Below are 18,552 nucleotides of genomic sequence, written 5' to 3' on the forward strand. Positions count from 1 at the left end.
ACCGGGGATGGAACCCAGGGGCATTCTACCTCTTGAGCTACACTCCCACCCCCTTTTTAAAATTCCTTATTTTGAAACAGGATCTTACTAATTCGCAAAGGACCTCACTAAGTAGCTGAGGCTGGCCACGAACCTGCGATCCTCCTTTCCCAGCCTCCCAAATGCTGAGATTACAAACGTGTGCCACCATGCCGGCGGGAAGTTATTACTTCTAAGAACTCCATGGTCCCAAGCGTCCCCAGTCTGACCCTGTCTTTTATTTTCAGCACAAAACATAAATACCTCGAGTCACCTTACACTTACAGATTATCCCTTAGTTGGGAGCTGCAGGTCCTGGGGGCCGGGCTGTGTTCAGTGGTGGCCCAGGGGTCTCAGAGGTGCAGTTGGAGATGGTAAAGGTCACTCCTCTGGAGCATCCTGAACTAACCCAACGCTTGACGAGCTCGGGCCTGCCTCAGCGGGCCCTGCCCGGGCTTTAGATCCTTTTTGGTTTTCAGGCTCCTCACCAGCCCCAGCCTCTGGGGTGGGGGCATCTGAAGGTGTTACTCATACTCTGGCCCTCATGAACCGCAAGATTGCTTGCTTTGGGATTCTCTTTTGTGCCTCCTGCTGGAAGTTGTGATAATACCTCCAACTTCTCGGTGGCCGCAGCTACTTTTAAGCGGCCTGCCCACATTATGGTATGTTTTTTCAGGTGAGCCTGGAGTCAGTTCTCCTCACCCCATACTGATCTTCTCCTGATTTGTTGCCTTTCCCAGCTTCTCCAGAATCATGCACCAAACCGTGAAGGAACTGTCACCGAAGTGCAACGTGTCCTTCCTCCTGTCTGAAGACGGTAGTGGCAAGGGGGCCGCCCTGATCACGGCCGTGGGCGTGCGGCTCCGAGGAGAGATGACCAGCTAAGAGGCCAGGACCCCGGCCCGCCGCCCTTCCAGCACTTCTCTCTAAAAGCGACGACCCCTTATTCCTCTCAGTGAGCCGTGCTGGGAGACCTCGGCGCCAGAGCCCGCCACACCGCAGCGGGGAGGAAGATATCCACCGGTGGCATATAATGTAGGGTACAAGATAGAGTGTGTGCTGTTGATAATCTCTCTCACCTGGACCCCTCTCACCTGCCCTGCCACTCTGCATGATTCGATTTCCACCCAGTGGTGCCTCCCCCACGTGTGAAGTTAGCCGCACCCATCTCCACCGTAGGCGCCCGCCCAACGGAGTTGTTCACTGGCTCAGATGGAAAGTCCCACCATGGGACAGGCCTCTGGCCTGCAAAGCCCGTCCTGGGGGTCGCCTCCCCTGCGTGAAGTGTATTATCACCAGCAGACACTGCCGGACTCCCCGGCCCAGGGGACAGCCTGAGGGCAAGTGTGGACATAGCATTAGCGCTTCCGCCCGTCCCAGTACCCACCGCGGCCTGGCGTCCCATCAGGATGTGTCGATGCCACTAAATCGTGTGTCCATGGAACTGGTCCTAACCACATCGTGACAGTCTCGCATTCCGTGTCTTTCGTGGGGGAGGTGGGAAAACGTCTTGTCGCCGTTTGGGTCGAAGGAACCAACCCACAAACAGTGCCGTCACTGGAATCTCCCATCGCTTCTGCGAGCCGTGTTGTATGACCTAGTAAACCTTGTATCAAGTCAAAAAGCCGAGTGATGCTTTGTGGCTGGGGACAGGGGAGGAAGATCTTGGGATGTGGCCCTTCTGGTAGGGGAGAAAATTTAAAATAAAGAGTATGGTCTTCAGCCCCCAGCCTTGGTTTTGCATGAGGACTTCTTTACTGTCCCTGGAAACTGTCACAGAGGTTGCCTCTCACCTGGTCTCCAGCACCTGCCTGCCAGTTCCTATACAAATCCCAGCATCCTGTAGCCCCTGTCTACCCAGGGTGGCTGTGGGAAGGGCCCTGTCCTCCAGAAACTGTCCTCCTTACTTTTTGGAGCAAGGGAAAAGGGAACTGGTTCCCAGGGGCTATTTAGGTTTAATGAGGGGACAGAGCAGGACTGGTCCTCTCCCTACCCCCACACAGATCCTGTCTCACCCCCTCTCCGCCAATGTCAAGGGATATGGGGTCTGGAACAGCTGGGGAGGCAGGGTTGCTGTATCCTCCCCTTCCAGCATCCTAACAACCTGGTTGTAGGAAATTAGCCCTTCTCTGACCCCTACCCTGACCCTAAGAGACTGCTGGTCTGCCCCAAGGCTGCCGTTTGGGGATCTCCCCTCAGCCCTTGAGTGGATTTCACATCATTGCGTCCAGGTGCACTGCGGTGTCCTCAGCCACAAGGTCTAGCTGGCTCCCCAGGACTGAGGACACATCCACTTGGTTTGCTCAGATCAGTGTCCATTTATTTGGGGGCACCAACAGTGTGCTGGTGGCTGGCACAGTGATCTCTGTGGAAAACACAGATGACGTAGAATCTTGGGTGTGCCTGTGACCTGGCTCTTCTGGAGGGCCCCTGGGATGTGGAGGGCGAGTCAGCAAGTGGGAAGGGGTGCGTCCTGGGGGAGGACTGAGCCAGGCATGGAGCATCCTGGGTGTTGGGGCGGTGTTCTGGGCTGTAGAAGTGGTGGGAGCTGCATTCCTGACTCTAGGTGACGCATGTAAAATGGCTGGTGTAGTAACAAGTCATGGCTAACATTTATTGTGGCCTGCTAGTCGGTAGGCTTCGCTTCCACTGATCTTTTTTTGTTTTGTTTGTTTTTGTGGTACTGGGGATGGAACCCAGGCGCCTTCTACCTCCGGGCTACACTCCCAGATCTATTTTATATTTTATTTGGAAACAGGGTCTCTTCGAACCTGCGCGATCCTCCTGTCTCAGCCTCCCAAGCGCGGGGATTACAAGCATGCGCCACCACGCCCGGCACTTCTACTGATCTTCACAGCATCCCTGGCAGGTAATTTTGCCAGTGGGGAGAGGAGGAGACTGAGGACAAATGACTTGCCCCAGGCTACTCAGCTGAAATTCCTTCTGACTTAGAACCTCCATCGACTCGGGGCTGTATCTGACTTCTTTGCTTCTGAGGCAAAGAAGCCTTTGGTCCTCTCATAGCCAGTGGACTTTGCAGAATAGAAGCGCCCTCCCTGTGTCTTTAGCCGGGTAATGGATTGGTATCATAGTGGTATGCTTTGTCTGACTTACCCAGAGTTTATAAACGCTGTGAGCCAAACTTAACGAGTCTGGGAGTTTCGTGCACACATTTGGATTTCCAGCTTTTCTTGAAAGATCTGGCAACAGTGGGCTCCCATTTCCACCTGAGAGCGGTTGTCCAGGGACGAGCAGCTGCCATCCCCTTTGGACGCCTGTGCCCTCCTGTTTACCACCGTCCCCACCTTTCCTAAGTACTCCAGCTCTGAGGCAGGATTCAGCTGCTTCATCGTATTTGAGGTTTTTCTCTCGTACTGGATCCAATTTACTCATTATGTTGTATGCCACAGGAGGGCATTTGAGTCTGCAACTCCTAGCTCAGATACATGTTGGCTCACCCTGCCTTCTCTAGCCCTTGCTGGTCCTTGTAGTGGAGCGATGGCTGTGTCCAGTTAGAGGCGGCATCCTCTAGAAAGCTCCTGGTGCCATCTTGTTTTTATGTTGGTGTACTGAAGGGTGGGCCAAACTTTCAGATCTGGTCTTCTTGATTGGCTGCTTCTCAAAGGATGCTGAGCCTGGCCCTGTAGCCTGACACAGGCCTTAGGGTTCAGCAAGCCCTCCTTCTTGGGGGCCCCCAACTTGCCCATTGGTAGCCTCGGAGGGAGCCGCATCCCCAGCTAGGAACAAAGTCTCCTTAGTGTGACACCTGTTGACCCTCATGGAGAGGGATGGGGTGTGCGTCAGCTCCAGCTTATCTTCCTCAGCGGGTGTGACCCATGGACAGCACCAGAAAGCAAGCCGGAATCCAGAGCGAAACCTGGGAGATGGAAGGTCGCCTTGAGCAATGGAGTTAGGGGTACAAGAACTCTCATGGGGCTGCTCTCAGCCTGGAGACCAGCTCCCTACCAAGAGCCTGCCATTCCCATTGCTCAGAGTTTCTTGAAACACCCATTCTTTACTGGATAAGACTTTTCTTTTTCCAGTATTGGGGATTGAACCCAAAGTCATTCTACCTCCAAGCTATATCCCCAGCCCTATTTTTTATTCCATATTTTAAAACAGGGTCTCACTAAGCTGTAGAGGGCCTCACTAAGTATCTGAGGCTGGTCGTCAACCTGAGATCCTCCTGTCTCAGTCTCCCAAATGCTGGGATTACAAGCATATGCTACCACGCCCAGCTGGATTTGACTTTTGGAAATAGCTAGTAGTATTCTGTATTCTAGCGATTGAAGTGGGTGATAAAACTGACATAGACATCTGTTATTATAAACAAGTATACCTATAGAGGAACAGGAGCTTCCCTTCCTCCCTTCTTCCTTCCCTCTCTTTCTGTTCCTTTTTGGTCCTAAGGATTGAATTTAGGAGCATCTACCTTTGAGCTACGCCTCTAGTCCTTTTTTGATTTCGTATTTTGAAACAGAACCTCGCTAAGTTGTTGAGAGTCTTGCTAAGTTGCTGAGGCTGGCTTTGAACTTGTGATCCTCCTGTCTCAGCTTCCCAACTACTGGGATTACAGGTGTGCAGCACCAGGCTGGGCCAGTGAGCATCTTCTGAATGAAGCAGTTCTGCTTGGAGCATTAGACCTGCTCCAGTTCGTACCTGGAGCGAGTGCCATCACTTTTTTTGTTGTTGTTTTGGATACTGGGGGTTGAATCCAGAGGCCTTCTATCTTCAAGCTATACCCCCAGCCCAATTTTATTTCTTTTTTGTGTTCCACAAAGTTTCTGACGGCCTCCCTAAATTGCTGAGGCTGGCCTTGAACCTGCGATCCTCTTGTCTCTGCCTGTCAAGTACTAGGATTACAAGCGTGCCCCACCACGCCTATCTGTGCTATATCACATACGAGTGATTCAGGGGTGACTGCCGGTACCTGTGACGCCCTGGGGTGTTGCTCAGAGGCCCAGGGGCTGTGGTTGGCTGGCAGGAGAGCAACCAGCACAGACAGACATGGTGTGCTGGTCCCTCCCTCACGTGACTGTTCAGTCTCCAAGCTCTCACTCCACCAGCGTCATGGGAGAGAAATATGTGGTGGGGATAAGATGACGGGCCTTGGGGACACATGGAGTTCTGGCTCCACTGCCTTGATAGGGGTTTAGGGCAGCCTTTCTCAGTCTGTTTCCTCATTTGTATAGTGGGGGCAACTCTCTGTTACCTACTCACCTCCCGGGGCAATTAGTGCCTCATCCCTCCTGGCCTGGCCCACACAGGCACCGTGAACTGACTGTTCACCTGGGTGGTGAAAGGCCAGGGCCAGCCCCCAGCCTCCGCTCAGCTGCTTCATAGGCCAGATAGGCTCTGCTCACCTGGCTCCAGGTAGGTCCTCCAAAGGAAGCTCGTCAAAATAACACATCAGAAGTGACCTTCCTCCTTCACTCAACTCTTCTTCCTCCCATCTGTCTGTCCATCCTCCCCCCTGCCTTCTGGCTACGCTTTGTCTCTCTCAGACCCCAGAGGAGAGCTCAGCAATGCGGACGATGGAGCTCCAGCCCCGGCGATGGCGCGAGGCTGGGGGGAGGAGGTGCTCCAGCGGGGTGCAGGGAGGGCTGTGCTGTGGGCCGCCCTGGAGGCTGGCACTCCCACATCCCCAGCCCCAAAGCCTGGCACCTGTAGGCACACCATGCTGCCCAGCACCCCAAGAGGGATGGGAAGCAAGCCCAGGGTGGGGCGGGCAGCTCACCTGTGGTTGAGGCTGCAGTAGATGATGGGATTGTACATGGTGGAGCTCATGGCCAGCCAGAAGAGTGCCAGGTACACCTGCTGGATGAACTTGTGGCAGTAGATGTCCTTCTGGAAGCTGCCCAGGATGAAGTAGAGGTGGTAGGGCAGCCAGCAGATGGCGAACGTCACCACCACCAGCACCATGGTCTTCACAAACTGGACCGGCACAGGCTCGGGTTACTCCTCAGCGCCCGACCCCTCAGCCCCCCACCACTGGGACCTCCCCGCCTCTGCAGCCTCAGTCCTGGAGCCCCGTGGGCTCCCCACTCTGCCGGCCCTCGCCCGCACTGCTGTTCTCTCTCTGAAGTCCTTGCTCCTGCCTGGCCACCTCCTGCAGAAGGGTCTCAGGTCCCCTCCCTCTGAGCTGCTCTCCCACTTAGAAGGCGGAGGAGCTCTCACTTCTGACCCCACCTTTAGCGGGATCCCCAGTGGGGTCCCATGCTGCCGCTGCCTTCCTACCTGTGGGCAGTGAAGCTCCAACCAGGGACCCCAGCTTCTGCTCAGGGACAGGGTCCCTGTCTCCCCAGCCCCAAAGCCTGGCACCTGTAGGCACACCATGCTGCCCAGCACCCCGAGAGGGATGGGAAGCAAGCCCATCCCAGGACAACAAACGGAGACCAGCTTTCCATAAGGACGGACAACCCCATGGTGACAGATGCTGGCTGCCTTCTAGAACTGCCCTGTTCCAAGTATAGACTATGGAAGCCATGTCCTGATTAACCCTTTACCTCCCTGGGTTGCCTAGCAGGAAGGGGGCGCAGCAGCCTTGTTGGGAGAGGACAGAGAATGTCTAGAGCAGAAAATGCTCCACCTGAACCCCTGGGGCTCTGGATGGGGGCAGGGGCAGGGTGGGGGTGGGGCGTGGCATGTCCGTAGAAACTGGAGACAAGTTTGAAGGAGCCAGATTATAGTCTGGTTTCCAGAACTCTGAGGCTTGTGTTTCCAGCATTCGAGGATCCCCTGAGTCTCTCTAGATGCCTCTTCTATACTTCTAGGGAGTTTCTAAAGTTCAACATTCTAATCTAACATGTTAAGATTCTGTCCTAAGATTCTTGGAGGCATCTAAAAGTCCGTGGGGCTTTGGGATTCCCTGGTTCCCCAACATTTTTTCTTTTTTCTTTTTTTTCCCTTCAGTACTGGAGATCGAACCCAGGGGGCATTCTACCTCCAAGCTACACCCCAGCCCGATTTTTAATTCTTTATTTGGAACAGGGTTTACTAAGTTGAGAAGGACCTCACTAAGTAGCTGAGGCTGGCCGTGAACCTGTGATCCTCCTGTCTCAGCCTCCCAAGAACAAGTATGCACCACCAGGCCCGACTCCCTAACATTCTAAGAAGTTTCTTTAGCTTTGTATTTGCTCAAAGGCCAATCTGTGTGCTGGGATGCAGGGACTTCCTGGTTCTGTCCCAGGCTTGTTACACAGGCGAGTCACAGAGCCAGGCCTGGTGGGGCACACTTGTAATCCCACTACTTGGGAGACTGAGATAGGAGGATCATAGGTTTGAAGCTATCCTCAGCAACTCAACGAGGCTTGCATCAACTTAGCAGAGCCTGTTTCCAAATAAAAAAATAAGGCTGGGGGTGTAGCTCAGAAGTAGGATACCTCTGGGTTCAATCAATCCCTAGCAACACACACACACACACACACACACACACACACACACACACACACACCACACGACAGGCTGATCCTTTGCTCCTAGCGCCCCATCATGGGCCAGCCTTGAGCTGTCACCAAGGGTGGCTCCTGAGGCAGGCCCACCCAGATCCCACCCCCAATGCCCACCTTTTTCTTAGCCCGCAGGTGGCGCAGGTTGGCGCCATGCGCCTGGTGTCGGGGTACCCCGCGCTTCCAGAGCGTGAAGCCAATGACACTGTAGGCGACGAACATCACCACTAGGGGTAGGAAGTAGATGAGGGCGATCACCACAAGGTGGTACCTGGGAAAAGACAGGGGCCTGGGTAGTGGTTGGCCAGGGGCGACTGACCCCAAGTCCATCTGCTCCATCCCAGGGATGCCGCAGCCCCCGCCCTGCAAGCCCCACCTGGGCACCTCCCAAGACCTTGGTTTGACTTAAAGAAAACTAAATGCAGCATGGGCTAGCATATGTGCTAAAAGAGGGCTTTTCTGCAAAACCGCTGCCAGCATTAGCCCTGCATCCTTCAGTGTGACAGAGGAGTGCTAAAAGAGGAAATAATAGCCAAGCTTTATATTTGCTTAAGATATGAAATATCATTAAGCACCAAAGAGAAAGTTACATTACTGCCCCATTTCCAACACTCTTAGCAATTTGTCCTTTTTCTTTCTGAATCTCACATATGTATGTGCGTGTACATATTTACATGTCTACATATGTAGGTAGATGCTCCCTGACTGTGTATAGAGAGAGCTGCTGGAGTTCGTAAGGTGCCATCCAGTCCCAGGATCCCTATAAAGGGACAAGGCGGTGGGAAAGCGCCACCATACACACACACCATCATGGCATTGGCCTCCTGCCCGCTCGTCAGCATTTGGTTGGATGGAGTGCTTGTGATAGCAAATACCCTCATGCCCACCTTTGAGCAAGTGGCCCAGAACACCACAGCATGGCTACCCTGCAGGCCCCAGGCAGACAGGACATCATGCGGTCAGTGTAAAGGAGATGTGGGTCCCTGGCTCTGGTTTCTGAGGGGTGCTGCAGGCTGAGGACTGACTCCCAGGCAGGGCTTCCAGGCAGAGGGCCCGTTGGAGCATCCCCCAGAAGGGCCCCAGGCCCCCAGCCCTGCCACGTGACTGCCTTCCTACCCAGAAAGGTGTGCTGTTTCCAAGTCCTCTCTGCATCCCCTCATGAGCCAGGTTTTCTGGGCCCCTTTCAGGAGGCGCCACCACCCTGAGGGAGGGGAGCACCTGGCTCCAACAAATGTCTTTTAAAGCCTGTGTTTAGAATACCACCTGCTTGCTTGGCAGGCATGCCAATTACGAAAGGCACAGAGGTGCCTGGAGCGCTGACCCTGATGTAGGCTCTGGTGAGAGCCCCATCATCCAGCAGGTGAGGTGAGCGACCATCAGGCACCTGTCATCCTACAGAATGTCTCAGCTAGAAAGACCTTGAGGGTCAACTGAGCCACCTGCTTCAGTGTCCAGATGGGAAAACCGAGACTCAGAGAGGTGCAGGAAGTTTGTGTCATAGAAAAGAGTCCTACAGACTTAAAGCCCAAATGATCTCCCTTTCACGGAAGATCAGCACAGTCAGAGTCAAAACAGGGCTCTTGTCCAGACTCTAATATTTATTTACTATGTATTTACTTATTGTGGTACTGGGGAACGAACGCAGGGGGGCATTCTCTGAGTTACACCCCCAGCCTTTTTTATTTTTTAAATAAGGTCTTGCTAGGTTGCTGAGAGCCTCACTAAGTTGCTGAGGCTGTGATCCTCCTGTCTCAGCCTTTTTAAGTACTGGGAGTACAGGTGTGCACTACTATGTCTGGTTTAGCCTCTAATTTAAAGTGGCAAATTAGGTCTCCTCCTCAGCCTCAGCTTCCCCAACTGTAAAATAAGAACTAATCTTAGTCCTTCTTGCGTGCGGGCCACACCTTATTCTTTCCCGGGGACACGGTGCAGGATAGGAATTCAGTCTGGGCTGGGCTCCCACGCAGAAGCTCATGCTTAGGAATGTTGTGGGTCAGCCTCTAATATCTGCCACAACCAGGGAGGCCTCCCCTCAAAGTCTGGACTGTTCTTTGGCATTTTGGTTGGGGAAAAAGTGCAAGTGTATGTTTACCTGGATAGAGCATCTGTAATTTCATTAGCTGTCTACACACACAGGGTATGAGCCTGAGGATGAATGCCCCAATGCAAATCTCTAAATTAGATCCCCTGAACAATAACATATCCACACACAAAGATCCAAGATTTCTCCAAATCCTGTCAAGACTTTTCTTTTTGGTACTAGACTGAGCCCAGAGGCATTTTTACTTCTGAGCTACATCCCCAGTACTTTTTATTTTTTTATTTTGAAACAAAGTCTCACTAAGTTGCTGAGGCTGGATTTGAACTTGTGATGCTTCTGTCTCAGCCTCCCAAGTACTGGAATTACAGATGGGCTACACCCACCTAGCCAAATTTGTGTGTGTGTGTGTGTGTGTGTGTGTGTGTGTGTGTGTCTGTCTCTGGGGATGGAACCCAGGGGCATTCGACTTCCGAGCTACACCCCCTGCCCTATTTTTTATTCATTATTTTGAAACTGGGTCTCACTGAGTTGCAGAGGGCCTAAGTAGCTGAGGCTGTCTGGGAACCATGATCCTCTGGTCTCAGCCTCCCAAATGCTGGGATTACAAGTGTGCGCCACCAAGCCCGGTGTGGCCAAATTTTTAAGAAACACCAAAGTATGGCTTTCCTAGCTTACCCTGCCCTCTAGTTTTACCCTGTTGCCTGAATCAGGATAGGAATCCACCATCCCCAGAGAGGGTACTCTGTATCCTAAATTCTTACTGGTTCCCCTCTAGGGGAGGAAAGCCCTGCATTAATGTGGAGAAACACTGCCACCTAGCGGTCAGTTCCAAAATGTTCAGCTCTCCACCATGAGTCAGAAAGCGGGTGTGAACACCACTTTGAGAAAGAGAGTGGGACACCAGGTGGAGGTGGACACCCTGGGTAGGGCCCTCCCTCAGGACTTAGCAATAAGCTTCTCTGAATGCTCAGTGGCAGGTGCTCAGGACAGGGGAGGGGTGTTCAAAGGGACAGGACCGGGGCTGTGTTGCCATGGTTACCTGTAAGCCACCAGATAAGCGCAGGCACACCCTGAAGCTTGGGGCAACAGGGACTGTTGGACTAACTATGCCACCCCAGTTTGCTTTCGCTAGTCCTTATTTAAACGACCACATACTGGGCATCGGTCCTGTGCCAGGCAGTCTACGGGCTTCATGTGCATGATATCATTACTACTAATCCCCATGCTAGAGAGAAGCCAAAGGTGCAGAAACACTGAGTGACCACGAGCGTCCTCTAACTAGGAGGGAACAGGCCAAGACCCTGACCTGGCTACCGACTGCACAACCCATCTCCTCTCTGAACTAAGGGATCACAAGTCTCATCATGAGAACCTAGAAAACGTGCAGAATTGGGAAGGACTTAGGGCCACACAGCAGCTGCTGTGACTGCGCTCCAGCCCCTCCCTCCCCGTCCTTGTGTGCTTAGTGTTACTTTATGCACTGTTGCTTTTAGTATAGAAAAGTTCCCCCTTTTTGTGGTGCTGGGGATTGAACTCAGGATGTACTACCTCTGAGCTATACCTCCAACCCTGTTTTATTTTTATTTTGAAATGAGGTCTTGCTAGGTTGATGAGAGTCTCACTAGTTGTCAAGGCTGTCCTTGAACTTGTGATCCTCCTGTCTCAGCCTCCCAAGTGCTAGGATTACAAGTGTGCACCATCATACCTGGCTTGGGATGTTTCCCCTTCCCCTCCCCCCTTCTCCTTCTCTCTCTCTCTCTCTCTCTCTCTCTCTCTCTCTGTACTGAGGATGGAACTCAGGGACATTCTACCTGTGAGCTATAACCTCCATCCCTATTTTTATTCTTTATTTTGAAAAAGGGTCTCACTAAATTGCTGAGGCCAGCTGGCTGTGAACCTGCGATCCTCCTGTCTCAGCCTCTCAGGTACTGGGATCACAAGCATGCGCCACCATGCCCGTCTTGACTCTGATTTTTCAACTTTATGATGCAAAAGCATTGGGCATTCAGTATAAATCACACTTTGAATTTTGAATTCCGATCTTTTCCTGGGCTAGTGGCATGTGATATGACCTTCTCTTGTGATGAGGGGCAGCTGCAGCAGCAAGCTCTGTCCCAGTCAGCCACACTGTCATGAGGGGTGACAAGTGACACCTGCAGCATATGGTATGCTCAGCCTGGAGGTGAGCAGGTCAGGTGTATTAAGTGCTTTTTTTTTTTTTTATACTTAGGAGATCTCCTTTCCTATTCTCTCTCTCTCTCTCTCTCTCTCTCTCTCTCTCCTTTCTTTCTTTCTTTCTTTCTTTCTTTCTTTCTTTCTTTCGTAGTACTGGGGATTTAATCTGGAGGTATTGTACCTCTGAGCTCTACCCTCAGCCCTATTTTATGTTTTATTTTGAAATTGGGTCTCACTATGTTGGGAAGGTCCTGACTATGTTGCCTTGAATCTGCAATCCTTCTATTTCAGCCTCCCCAAATACTGGAATTACATGTGTGTGCCACCAGGCCTAGTTTAAGATTATATATATATATATATATATATATATTCTGGGGATGGAACCCAGGGGCATTTTACCTTTGAGCTACACCCCCAGCTCTATTTTTTTATTCTTTATTTTGAAACAGGGCCTCACTATTAGCTGAGGCTGTCCAGGAGCTGGAATCCTCCTGTCTCAGCCTCCCAAGTTCTGGGATTACAAGTGTGTGCCACCACACCTGGCCATCTTAGGATATTTTCAACTTAGGATGGTTTGATCAGGGCATGGTCCCCTTGTAGAGAACCCTTTATATAAACTTCCATGATACTGTCTATGCTCACAGAGTCCCATGCACACCCGCCAGCACACACTATGACAAGGACACGCCATGTGCCCCTCCCCGCCCCTGGAGGGAGGCCTTACTGGAGCAGAGACTTGCTTCCGCTGTCTTCTGGCCAGGCCACCACACACTTGGTGGCGCCCTGGTCCACGGTGATGGCAGAGTAGAAGCACTGGGGGAAGGCCAGGGCCAGGGCCACCAGCCAGATGCCAGCGATAACTGCCTTGGTGCCAGGGGCTGAGAGCCTGGGATGGAAGGGGTGGACGATGGCCATGTACCTGTAGGCAGAGCACAGTGTGAGGGGGGCACCCTCCCTGCTCCCACCCAAGTCTACACCCCCAGCCCCTCCCATACTGCCACCAGCGCCTGCGGGTGCTGAGTCACACTAGGCCTGCAGAGACCAGCGCCCTATATGTCCAGTTTGGTGATCACTAACCACATGTGGCGAGGAGCACTGGAAGTGCTAACGTGACTGAGGCACAGAGCTCCCAACTTTAGTGAATGTGAACTTAATAGGCACTTGTGCTGGCTCAGACCTTTACACTCAGGCCCTCTGGGCACAGCCGGTGCGCTTTCCAGTGTCCTCTGTCACTGCTTCCTGTGCCCTCCTTGGCTCACTCTGGCCCTGCGGCAGCCCTGACGGGTCATCTGTACAGCGTGTCCTCTCTGCCGCAGCCCCCTCCCTCTTTGTATTCACTAAAATCCACGCGAGATGCCACCTTCCCACAATATCAGGGATACCGGTTTCATCTCTACCCTGCCTCTCCCCAGAGGACCTGGGGGACTTGAGCTGATGTTTGGCAGCTCTGGCAAGGTGCAGGGCCCATTAGCCAGTGGTTTTAGCCAGGGATCCTTATCTCCATTTTCCACATCAGGAGATACAGGGTTGGGGAAGTGAAGAACAACCAACTTGTAAGAGGCTGCGCTGGCCTTGAAGACAGGCGGGCTCCACTGTGTGCTCTGGGGCTGCCGCTCCCCTCTGCTCCTGGGACTCCACAGGCTGCAGGAGTTCTGGGGACTGGTGGGACAGGCCTCTTGGGGTGCTTGAGGCCTCTTGGGGGCCTCAAAGGCTCCCAAGGGCACCATCCACCAAGGACAGCAAAAATACAGGGCCACTTCCTCCATCCCCTCAAGATGCAGTGTGACGGGCCCTGGTTTCCTTCTCAGTAGAAGGATGGAGTGGGACCGAATTGAATGGATGGGCCTGAAGGAATCTATGTGAAGCCAATAGACTCCTGCAGAATAAGACTTTTTTTTTTTTTTTTTGGTACTGGGGATTGAACCCAGAAGCATTCTACTTCTGAGCTATACTCCCAGCCCTATTTTATTTTTTTTATTTTGAAACAGGGTCTCACTAAATTGCTGAGGACCTTGCTAAATTGCTAAATTGGCCTCAAATCTGTAATTCCCCTGTCCCAGCTTCCCAATACTGGGATTACGGGTGTGCACTACCATGCCTGGCTAGAATAATATTTTATATGAATAAATTATAACATACGGGATTACAAAAGGCATCAGTTATACTGGAACACAGTTATCAAAATGTAAAATAGCCGGGCGTGATGGCGCACTCTTGTAATCCCAGCTTTTGGGAGGCTGAGATTGGAGGATCGCGGTTCATGGACAGCCTCAGCTACTTAGTGAGGCCCTCTGCAACTTAGGGAGATCTTGCTTCAAAAATAAAGAATAAAAAATAGGGCAAGGGGTGTAGCTCGGAGGTCAAATGCCCCTGGGTTCTATCCCCCCCAAAAAAAACCTGCAAAAAAAAAAGTAAAATAAATTTGGGACACTGTAACATATGTCCTTCTTTTATTAACTCAAGAAACAGCAAGATCTAGCTGCAATCTGGAGCCTACAGTAATTTTAAAGTAGTGATAGGCATAGGGGGATTTTGATTGTTGCAACAATGCATATACCTGTGGTTTCTATTAGTGACAAAGGCCCAGGCACTGCTGGAGTTCCAGAAGACTGCTTGGCTGCCTACATTTGTAACTGTGACTTTTCAGTCCCCACACAAGCTTGTCCCTGAGGTTTCTGCCCCCAGCGGGTGGTCACATTTCGGGTACTTTTGGACAAAGTGAGCATTGATTTCCTCCTTCCTTGCCTGCAACACTGACCTCCTCCTTCAACTGTGCGGGGCCCTGGGCTGGCTCTGGCCTTCTGCAGCCGGGCCCTAAGCGGGGCCTCAGGGAAGGGGGCTCCCCAGAGTTCTAGAGCATGTCCTCACTCCCAGGCCTCATAGGTGCCAGGAGCACCTGGGGCTTAGGTTCCCCTGCTGTTCTAAGGACATGGTGAGAAGGAGGACAGATTTCTTCTCCTGCTAGAATAGGGACAGGTCCTGGGATTTGGGGTTCAGACTCCTGTCTCCACGCTTTCTAGCAGTGGCGTCTTAGGCCACATCCTCAGTTATTTGTCGTCCATGGCTGCCTCTGGGAACCAGACGCCAGCCATTCTTGCCACCAGGATTGTGTGTGAAGGGAACGGGGTGCTGGGGAAGCACCCGCAGGCAGCAGGAGCTTGGGTTTGAGCATCTGACTATTCCTATTTATTGATTTTCTTTAAGCTCACCGGAAATGGCTTTGATCCTGGGTGAGCCCTGGCCCTTCCTCCCTGGGGTTAATCTGAGCCTTGGGACGAGGGAGGACAATAGAACCTGGCCTTGAATTTCGCATGGCAGGGTCTTGGGCGTCAAGTGAACGCTGACTGCTGGCTGTGCGCATTGCCTAGAATGTCCACCCGAGCTCCTCCAGGAGCCCCCCATCGCTAACAGGCTGCTGCATGCCTGGCTTCCCCTCTCCTCTAGTGCTTTCCCATAGCACTCAGGAGCTCAAAATAAAACATGGAATTTATTTAATGGTGCTAAATGGAATTTATTTATGATTTAAATTCTTACCAGGTCAGGCCCATTTGCCTGGTTTCCCCACCTCTCCAATGCCCAGAATAGTCTCTGTACATAGCACCAGGCACTGGACATATATTTCTTTTCTTTTCTTTTTTCTTTCTTTTTGTGGTACTGGAAATTGAAACCTGGGCATTCTACCTCTGAGGTACATTCCCAGCCCTAATTTTTGTTCTGTGTGTGTGTGTGTGTGTGTGTGTGTGTGTCTGGGGATAGAACCCAGGGGCATTTGACCTCTGAGCTACACCCCTGCCTTATTTTATATTTTATTTTGAAACAGGGTCTCACTATGTTGCAGAGGGCCTCATTAAGTAGCTGAGGCTGGCCGCGAACACTCCTGTTTCAGCCTCCCAAGTACTGGGATTACAAGCGTGTGCCACCATACATATTTCTCTCTCTCTCTCTCTCTCTCTCTCTCTCTCTCTCTCTCTTTCTTCTTTCTTTTTGTGGTACTGGGTATGGAACTCAGGGACATTCTACCTCTGAGCTACGCCCCTTGGCCCTATTTTTCTTTCTTTCTTTCTTTCTTTCTTTCTTTCTTTCTTTCTTTCTTTCATTCTTTATTTTTTGGTGGTACTGGGGTGGAACCCAGAGGCTTTCTACCTCTGGGCTATACTCCCAGACCTATTTTATATTTTATTTGGAAACAGGGCCTCACTAAGTTTCTGAGAGCCTCACTAATTAGCTGAGGCTGGCTTTGAACCTGCGCGATCCTCCTGTCTCTGCCTCCCAAGCGCGGGGATTACAAGCGTGCGCCACCACGCCCGGCTCATTCTTTATTTTGAAATAGGGTTTCACTGGTTGCATCGGGCCACACTAAGTAGTAGCTATATTTCTTAAATAAATAAAAAGACAGGGAAATGAGCGAGTGCCAGTTGTGGTCAGCCTGATCTGAGCTCCCACCCCCTCTCCCTGGATTCTTCAACAGCTCCCTGTGTGGTACGCTGGCTCCTGCCCTGCCTTCTGCAGCCCACCTCCACCTGCTAAAATGGGAGCTCTGTGTGGCCAGAGGTTGGACTGATCTCTTCATGCTGGTGAGTATCCCCCAGGGCTGGACATACCACGAGCACTTAGATTTGTTGCACAAATGAAAAGCAAGCCTCAGAGGGATGTTCAGAACCATCCAGAGGGTACTGGTGCTTTCTGGATCAGGCAGGACAGTCAGATGACAAACCCCCTCTCCCCCAGCCTGTGCCAACAGCCCAGCTCACTGGCTTCCAGCCCCCTGCTGTTTCTCACTGGCTGGCTGACCCCAGCTGATCCTGGTTATCTGTAGCCTCCATTCTCCTGGTTGTAAAGTTAGAAGTAGAGTTTAGAATGTGGGCGTGGTAGCAAACACTTGAAATCCCAGTACTTGGGAGGCAGAAACAGGAGGATCACAAGTTCAAAGCCAGCCTCTGCTACTTAGAGAGGCCCTCTGCAACTGAGACCCTGTTTCAAAATAAAAAATAAAATAGGGCTGGGGATGTAGCTTGGGGTTAGAATGCCCCTGGGCTAAATTACAAGTACTCCCCCCACCAAAAAAAAAAGTTGAACTTAGATTAATGGTGTTCAAATTCCTTCCTTCTTTCCTTCCTTCCTTTCCTCCTTCCCTCCTTCCTTTTCTCCCTTCTTTCCTTTCTTCTTCCATAGTACTAGGGATTGCTGAGGCTGACTTTGGACCTGCAATTCTTCTGTCTTAGCCTCCCAAGTACTGGAATTATAGGTATGCACCACCATGCCCAGCTCAAATTTTTCTTTTCTTCTTTAACTAGTGGGAAACATTTCCCCAAATGAAATCTTCAAAACAATTCCATAGTGAAACAGATAAAGCCCAGCAGTGGGCTGCTGTGGGTGAGGGTTGCTGGGGCGGCTGGGGGGGAAGTGGAGACTGTGAGGCTCACACCGGGCAAGCCGTTCAGATGAGGACCGTGTCTCTGCCGGCCCCAGGCCCCTTGTCCCGCCTGCCCTTCACTGCCGCATCTTTCCAGCATCCTGTCCTGCCTGCTGGAGTCTGAATCACATTCCCCCAACCACTCACATCCTTATCTGTGTCTAAACTGAGCCCTGCCTGCCCCGACAGCTTTCAGAGAACTCCAGACCTGCCGCTGCCCGCTCCTCAGAAGGTCACTGTTGAGAGCCCTCCAGAGCAGCAGGCAGAAAATAATTGGCTCTGTTATAACTATATGCAAACTGCACGCAGTGTTAAATAGCTTCCTTCACATAATCCATCTGAAATAGGAAAGCAACATGAACGGTTTCCTGGTAGTGACGGAAAGACACCCAAATAAAGATCAGGGAAGAGCACGTCAGAAGGTCCCCCAAACGCTGCCCACGGTTCCCTACATCACTGACCAACCCCCCGGTGTGAGGTTCTTCCTGTGTCTGACCCCAGGGCCACCTGCTTTGCTTCCACAGTCCCCCTGACGTCCAGATGCAAGGCTCTGAATCATGACATGTTTGGGAAACAATTCCCTGGGCTCTCCCCTAACTTGCTGGGTGCCCATAGACTCAGTGCTCTGTCTCAGTCTCGAAGTGACCCCCTCCCCCGGCCCCCGGCTTCCCCGGCTTGCCTGTCAGCGGCGATGGCAGTCATGGAATAGATGCTAACGAACATGGCTGTGATGGGAAAGAGGTTCTGGAAGTAGCAGAAGGCGCGGCCAAAGTACCAGATGTTGTGGCTGGCATAGACGAAGTTGAAGGCGGTGTTGAAGGCAGCCATGCAGAGGTCGGCCAGCGCCAGGTTGACGATGAAGTAGTTGGTGACCGTGCGCATCCTCTGGTGGGCCAGGATGATCCAGATGACCGTGGCATTGCCGGTCACGGCCACTAGCACCAGGGCCAGGTAGGCTGTGGCCCACAGTGCCAGCTGCCAGCCGGGCATGGAGAAGGTGGTGATGCCGGTGGTGTTGCTGTCAAGGCCAGATGAGAGGTTGGCGTCAGTTCCGAAGGTGCAGGCCCCCATGGTTGTTTCTGGTTCTGGGACGAGGGGGGCCTGGCTCCACGGCTCCGCGGTTCCTCCTGGATTTTCTACAGAAGAGGAACCTCTTGGGTCTGTGGCTCTTTGGGAGTAAAAGGGGAGGAGAGGGAAAGATTTAAAATGAGGCCCATGCAGCCTGGGGCCACGCCTCCGTGTCAAGTGGAGATGAGTTGGGCCGAGCAGAAAGTCCAGTCCGAAGCCAGGGTCACGTCAGATTCCTGCATCCCGGCCAGACCTCTCCAGTGTCACGTGGGCCCTAGAATTCAAATCACAGATCCAGAGCAGGAGACATCCTCATAGATTATCAGGCCAATCCCTTCATTGAAGACTGAGAATTCAAGAGAGGATGTGACTGGCCAAGGTCACTCAGT

The 18,552-nt window shown here is 52.2% G+C and overlaps 2 protein-coding genes across 4 annotated transcripts in view; one reads left to right on the forward strand and one right to left on the reverse strand.

Annotated features, from left to right (window-relative positions):
* HK1 (hexokinase 1) overlaps positions 1 to 903 on the forward strand; it is a gene marked incomplete at both ends in the record, with an annotated part of 90,327 nt that extends 89,424 nt beyond the window's left edge. For all 3 annotated transcript variants that reach the window (XM_080693889.1, XM_080693888.1, XM_080693887.1), the window contains one exon: positions 759 to 903. In XM_080693889.1, the coding sequence (XP_080550015.1) occupies positions 759 to 903 (145 nt within the window). The remainder of the gene's footprint in view (positions 1 to 758) is intronic.
* A 2,775-nt stretch (positions 904 to 3,678) lies between these two features.
* Positions 3,679 to 18,166, reverse strand: TACR2 (tachykinin receptor 2; the record flags this gene model as incomplete). Its single annotated transcript, XM_080694816.1, has 5 exons — positions 3,679 to 3,895; positions 5,756 to 5,952; positions 7,584 to 7,737; positions 12,407 to 12,601; positions 17,775 to 18,166. 5 exons carry the CDS (start codon positions 18,164 to 18,166, stop codon positions 3,679 to 3,681), a joined length of 1,155 nt encoding a protein of 384 aa, XP_080550942.1.
* Between the last annotated feature and the right edge of the window lie 386 nt (positions 18,167 to 18,552).

This window comes from Muscardinus avellanarius (assembly GCF_963383645.1).
Source record: "Muscardinus avellanarius genome assembly, chromosome: 4".
Classification (NCBI taxonomy): domain Eukaryota; kingdom Metazoa; phylum Chordata; class Mammalia; order Rodentia; family Gliridae; genus Muscardinus; species Muscardinus avellanarius.